We start from the raw sequence: 6,963 nt of genomic DNA on the forward strand, positions 1-6,963 counted from the left end.
CTCATTGTCCCTGTTGAGATTATGTGGATGCTTTATAATCTCAAGAGCCTCCCTAATTTTCGTCCTTTGATACTGCTCTCCTCTAATTGAGGCATTGTCCAAACAAACATGGTGCTTAGTTTTTGAGGAGTGTTCTGTAAGGGCCGAAGTGCATGATCTTCCATTCTTAATAACGACTATGTTTTCTATCAGTCTTCTTTGTAGTGAGCATCTTGTTTCTCCAATGTAACTCTTGCCATAAGAACAATCAATTTTATACACTCCCTTGAGTTGATGTTGATCAATATTATCCTTGACAAACCTCATACCTTGTTTAATTGTTCTAGGTGTTGTGAATTGCGTGAATATGTCTTTCTTCCCCAAGATCTTAGCAATCTTATTTGTTACCCACTAAATGTATGGTAGGAACACTCTACCACATTGAGAATGAGTTTTAGCTTGAGGTTCTTAGGATAAAGCCCTCCTTTAAGTTATTTTTATAGCTTTTTTAATTTCCTTCTCCTTATAACCTATACTTTTAAATATCGAAGTTAAATGCTTCTTCTCTTCGTCAAGATGCTCAAAGTCAGATATTCTAAGGGCTCTAATAGCAAGAGTGTTAAGAACACCAATCTTTTGAGAAGGATGATGATAAGATTCAGTGTGAAGGTATCTCTCTATGTGAGTTGTCTTCTTGAATACTTTATGACCTAAAGAACCATCCTCCTTTCTGATAATAAGGACATCTAAAAATGGAATGCTCTTGTTCTCCTCAAGCTCCATAGTAAATTTTATTTCAGGACAGATAGAATTAAGGTGTCTAAAAAACTTATCAAGTTCTGCCCTACCATGAGACCATTTAACGTTGGTATCATCAACGAATCTCTTCCACCAAGCTGGCTTCAAAGGATATGATTCAAGAGCTTTCTTCTCAAAGTACTCCATGTATAAGTTAGCCACAATTGGTGAGAGAGGTGATCCCATTGCCGCTCCAGATGTCTACTCATAATAACTTCCCTGGAAGCTGAAAACAGTTGACCGCAAACAAATCTCAGCAAGATTCAGTTTACTAGCTAGTTTATATAAAGTTAAAGTTAAATGCTATTAGTTTCAATGTAAATTTACCTTAATTTTTTATTTATCATATGTTAAGAGAAATCAAAGATGGAAGACCTTTTTTTAAGGTTTTAATTTCTTTTGAAACTATATATATCAAATTAAGATATATATTATTGAAAAGGCTATTATATATGTCATGTGCCAATATGAAAGGAATTGCACATTTCTCTCATACGATAACACATTATTTTGTTTATCTAAATGAGATGTAAAGAGATTATATCAACTAAATAAATATTTTTTTATATAATATATATATAAATTTTTTTATTATTTAAAATGAATATTGAAATATTTATAATTTATATAAATTTATTGCGTGAGAGGCACTCTCGACCCAATATAGAGTATATGTGTAGGTGTAATGTAAGTATATACAATTTTAAATGTCGGCTAAATTAAAAAATAGAAAAATAAAATAAAATTGATATGCGACGTTTAAATGTTGGCTTATTTAATAATAAAAAGTTACAATAATAAAAACAATAAAAAAACAATTTGTTATATGTGTTATTTTGTTATTAACTTGTGAAGTTATTAACTTGTGAATAGGCTTTGTTACAATACCATGGGCCAATACCATGGATTATCAATACTGCATGCCCAAATACCATAACTTATTTCACAACCAACATATTTTATAATAATATCACAAGATTCTTAACCATGGATATTCACCCCCACTTTACCGTGGATATCGTTAACTTGTAAAAACTAGGCTTTGTTTCAATACCATGGGCCAAGACCATGGCTTATCAATACCACATACCAAAAATATATAACTTTTTTTTTCCCAAGGAAAAATCATAATTTTCTATTAATTTGAGAAAATTACATGTTGTAGATGTCAACCAGGCATATGTAGAGAGGCCAAAGCCTTCAAAGTCTATACAAAATTGCCCAAGAGGGTAAGCTGATCAGAAATCATAATATAAGAGTCTGATAATATCAACAAAAAAAGACTGCATTAGGGCCTATCAGCCCCTTGAAATATCTGATCTATGTATGGTCGATGGTAATACTGGTAGTGATCATCCTCCCGTTGTTCCTGTATTAGCCATAGACCCCTAGGCTGGACCGCGGCCTCCTTGGATAACTGGTCAGCAATCTGATTACGTTCCTTGTAAATATGATGACAAGAAATATAATCAAATTGTGATTTTAAAAGTATGGCTTCATCCAATATGTTCCTGAGTGAGTGCACATGACATGTATTTGTGTTATTGAACCAGTTTATAATGATTTTGGAGTCCTCGAAAATCTATAGGTGTTTGCAATCATGATCTAAAGCAAAATGAAGCAAATGTCTAAGAGTGATGAGTTCAACATAGTTGTTTGTACTAGCCCCCATGCCCATCTGGATACATAAAATATGATTGTCAGATAGATGCAATAAAACACCCCCCCAACACATCCTTGACCTTATGCAGATCCATCAAAGTATGCCCAGGGGTGATCTCAGTCTATATATTCAGGGGTAACAACATGGATAGGAGTGTGTTCCTCATTGGGGATTCCGTGGAATGAGTTTATAATCTGGGCAATTGAAAGAGGCCATCGGGTAGCTTTATCTCTAAAGATGATTCCATTCCTATTCAACTAGAGTGACCAACAGATAAGAAGGGGGAGGTTGCGTGCTTTCTGGTTCGAGGACTCAATCCACCAATGATTCCAAGCATCCAAAATGTTATCTCCATGCCATCTCTGAGTAATAGCTAGTGAGGAGAGAACTTGTTCCCATAAATTGACAGCAGCAGGGCAGATAAGAAAGAGGTGTTCATTTGATTCTTTGGCTTGATGACAGAGGACGCACCAGGAGGGACCATAAAAAGACCTTTTCTTCAGATTTTCCCCAGTAGGAGTTTTGTTCATTAGAACATTCCACATAAACAACCTTTGGGGGGGCTTTGAGCTTCCAAAGGGTGCACCGCCACCCGGTCAACTAAGCTAGCTTGTGTGTAGCATAAATAATAGGATGGCCTTCTTTTGGGGAATAATTTCCGTGTGCTGCAGGTGCCCAAATGAGTTCAGCTTCGTCCTCTGAGATACGAACATGCGATTCAGTCAAAGCGGAGATATAACCCACCCAATCCTATTTCCATTGGACAGGGATTCCCAAAAGATTAGTTGATTTCCAAGCTTGTGCAAATATGGTGGAATTCTTCGAATCGACAATATGGGCAATCGAGTTGACATCTCAATCGTTTAGGAAATTAATAAGATCAGGGGGTAGCTTGTACATGTTGTCGCATCTTGTCCAAGGGTCCATGCCGATGTGCACTGATATGCCAGATTTAATATGCCATAAAAGGCCATCTCTAATAGTGGGAAGGGTGCAGAGAACAACCCTCCAAATCATCGAAATACCAGCTCTGTGCCAGGACGAGATTCGAATCCAATCCATAATATGAAGAGGCCATATGTATTTGAGATGGACCACATCCGTCCAAAGGCTGTGTGTCATGAGAACATGCCAACCCATTTTGGTAGCAAGAGCATGTGCAAAGGAGGATAGGTCCTTCAATCCCCAGCCACCCCATTTCTTTGGAAGGACGATGTGAGTCCAACCCACCCAAGCAAAAGGCCTCCCCTCCTTGACACCATTCCACAAGAATCTACAACAGAATTTTTGTATCCAAGATAGGATTCCTTTGGGAATCAAAGCAAAGGACATCCAGTATACGAGGGTCGCCTCTAGGACCGATTTGATAAGGACTAAACGACTGCTCTGGATAAGAACCTATGATTCCAGTTATGTAGTCTTTTTTCCACCTTGGCCACAAGCCAAATCCAATCCGCAATCTTGTAACTGTGTGGCTTGATGTGGAAACCAAGATATTTGAGTCCATCTTCCAAATAAAGTCTCTGAAAAGGGAACTTCTGAAGAGCGGTCCAGATTTCCTAAGGGGAGCATTCTGAGAAGGAGATGGTGGATTTCAGTTGGTTTGATTCCATTCCGGTTGCAAGGCAAAAAAACTGCATGATAGCAGAGAAAATAGAGAAGTCCCGAATACCCCCACTGAGGAAGATGAGGACATCATCAACAAAAAGTAGGTGGGAGATGATACATTGGTCTGTAATCTTGATACCCTGAAGTCACCCTTCTCTTCTTTCCTACAGTATTAATCTGCTCAAACCTTCCATTACAAGGAGGAAGAGGAGTGGAGAAAGGGGACATCCCTGTCTGAGTCCTCGCTCTGCATGGAAGAAATTGGAGGCCGAGCCATTTATGAGAACGTTGAAGGAAACATAAGTGATACAACACATGATCCAATGAATGAAAGGAAGGGGGAAGCCCACATGTGTTAGAAGCATTCTTAAGTATAACCAACTGACACGATCAAAAGCCTTAGAGAGGTTGATCTTGAGGATAGATCCTTTTAAATGCCTTATCTTGATGGAGTGGAGGACCTCTAGTGCGGTGCCAATGGCCTCATGAATTTGTCTATTGTGCAGAAAGTCAAATTGTTCAAATGAGATTTGGGAAGATAGGATGGGCTTTAGTTGATTAGCGATGATCTTAGCAATTATCTTGTAGAGGCAATTGCAAAGGGACATAGGCCTAAAATCATTGAAAGAAAGTGGGGAGTCTACTTTGGGGATGAGGGAAATGAAGGTGGAAATGAAGGCCTCAATCATTCGACCAGATGATCTGCATTCCTCCACAACCTTAAGTAGGTCCTGACCAATGGTCTCGAAGAAATCCAAATAGAACTCAACAGACCATCCATCCGAGCCAGGGATTTTATCCTTTCTAAACCATTTGAGGGTGCTTTCGAGTTCCCCCATTGTAACAGGCTTAACAAGGCCAAATTACACATCCTGATCAACAAATCGAGAAAATAGTCTAGCAACTCTAACGATTTCAGCAAGAGTGGCCTCGAGAGGATCCTTGAAAAGTTGTTGGAAGTGGTTAGTACCAAGATGAGCCAGTTGGTGAAAAGTGTGAGTAGGTTGGCCATTCTCATTAGGCATATGCTAGATAGTATTAATTGCTCGTCTCCCATTCGCAAAATTGTTGAAGAATTTGGTTTTGTCATCCCCTATTTGTAACCAAATAGCCCTACTTATAAGGCGTCAAGTCTCCTCTCGTTCTTTAAGAATTTTGGATCGTTGTACCTCTAATTCTATGAGGGTGTTTTTAGCTTCTGTGGAGGAGAACCCCCTCCCATTCTCATCCATCAGATCTGCCAGCTTGTCTTCGATAAGCCTTAGAGTCTGCTCGTCCTGATCTCTTTATGTTTAGCCCATTGTATAGATAATGTCTTTAGGTCATTCAGATTGTGACAAAAACCTTCTGATATAGACCTCCCCTGTGCAGGAGGGTGAGCCCACCAATATTCATTTACCAATTTGATGTAATCAGGGTCCATCAACCAGATGGAGTTGAATTTAAAGGGAGCTCTTGGTTTCTGAAAGGGTCCCGACAGCTCCAAAAAAATAGGGGAGTGGTCAGAAATGCCTCCAGATCCCACCCACTATCGGAAATTTGTCAAGGCCCTTACCAAATTCTCCTTGATTAAGAAGTGATCCAGTCTTTTAGCTAGTGATGCCTCTCTAGTTCTTCTGTTATGCCAAGTCGGCTGCAGCTTATTCATAGGGATATCTACTAGACGGTGCTGCTCCAGAAGATGCTCCATAGTGTCTGAGAGGGGGTCCAACTGGGCATTATGTCCCCAATATTCCGCATGTCCAATTGAGAAATTGAGATCCCCTCCCAGAATAAGATTGTTGGAGTTTGTGAGAGATAGGTTGAGTAAGTGATTCCAAAATTCTTCCCTGTTATGATAGGGAGCATAAACATTGATAATTCTGAATTCCAGGCCCAACTCCGAGGAGTATATATCCATACCAATAAAACCAGCCCCCCCCCCCCAAGGATGAAAGAAGCTTAATCGTGTGGGGGTTAATGCCAAGTGTGATTCCCCCAGATCGTCCACTAACATCCAGAGCGTGGAAGGTCCATCCCAACTTCAGGGAGTTCATCACAGAGATGACCTGCTCAGACAACCCAAGGGTTTCTTGTAGATAGATAATATCAATCTGCTCAGAATCCATAAGTCTTCTGAGGGCTAGTTTTTTGGCAGGGCTAGCCAACCCTCTACAGTTGAAAGAGATCCACTTCATGTATGAGGTCAGGGGAGGGTGTCTGATGCTCTAAGAACCCTATCAAGTGTAGTTTGCTTACCGTGAGCCACATCCAACCCTGCTTGGATAATGGCTTTAGAAATGAAAGAATGCTGACCCCTTGGAGGCTTGGAGATCTTGGGGGGGAGATTAGGCCAATACCAGAAGGCTTAGAGGGGTGTTTCCCCCAAAAGCAAAGATTGTAGGGGTGAGAGTAATAGGAGGAGATTGATGCAACAGGAGAGGGAGGTGAAGTGGTCAACCCATGTATAAATGGCAAGGTGGTAGTAAAGGATGGGGGAGGGGGGTTTAGAGGGAAAGTAAGAGGAGTGGTGGATATGCATGAAAATGAAACATGCAATTGAGGTGCAAAAGTAGATAACGATAAAGAAGATGCAGAACAAAGAGATGAAGAAATACCTGCAGAAAGGGCAGCCACATCAGTTGCCCGAGATCTCGTCATGGGAGGTAAAGGAGGCTGGGGGGTCACCTATGAAGTCATCTGTGTAGAACTGTGATCCGGTGGCTTCAGATGAGAGGACTGAGAAGGGTGCTTATCTGCGGGTTCTTGTGCTGCAGGGCTGACGCCATCTGTGTCTTTGATGGGAGAGGAGGCAGCAGTAACCAATGGGAATTCCTTGTAGATATGGTCGACCTTGTGACACTTCGTACATCTGAATGACACCCCTTCATAATCTAGAATTTGGATGCGGGTGAATTTTTTCCACTGAAGAGTGA

The 6,963-nt window shown here is 40.4% G+C and overlaps 1 protein-coding gene across 1 annotated transcript; it reads right to left on the bottom strand.

Annotated features, from left to right (window-relative positions):
• Positions 1-465: 465 nt before the first annotated feature.
• On the bottom strand, positions 466-963 carry LOC149205777 (uncharacterized). The gene has a single exon (XM_089397505.1). It carries the CDS (start codon positions 961-963, stop codon positions 466-468), a length of 498 nt encoding a protein of 165 aa, XP_089253631.1.
• Positions 964-6,963: the final 6,000 nt, after the last annotated feature.

The sequence above is a fragment of the Pinus tabuliformis genome, chromosome 1_2, assembly GCF_031772625.1.
Source record: "Pinus tabuliformis cultivar Carrire ecotype Pingquan chromosome 1_2, CPIR1, whole genome shotgun sequence".
Lineage (NCBI taxonomy): Eukaryota > Viridiplantae > Streptophyta > Pinopsida > Pinales > Pinaceae > Pinus > Pinus tabuliformis.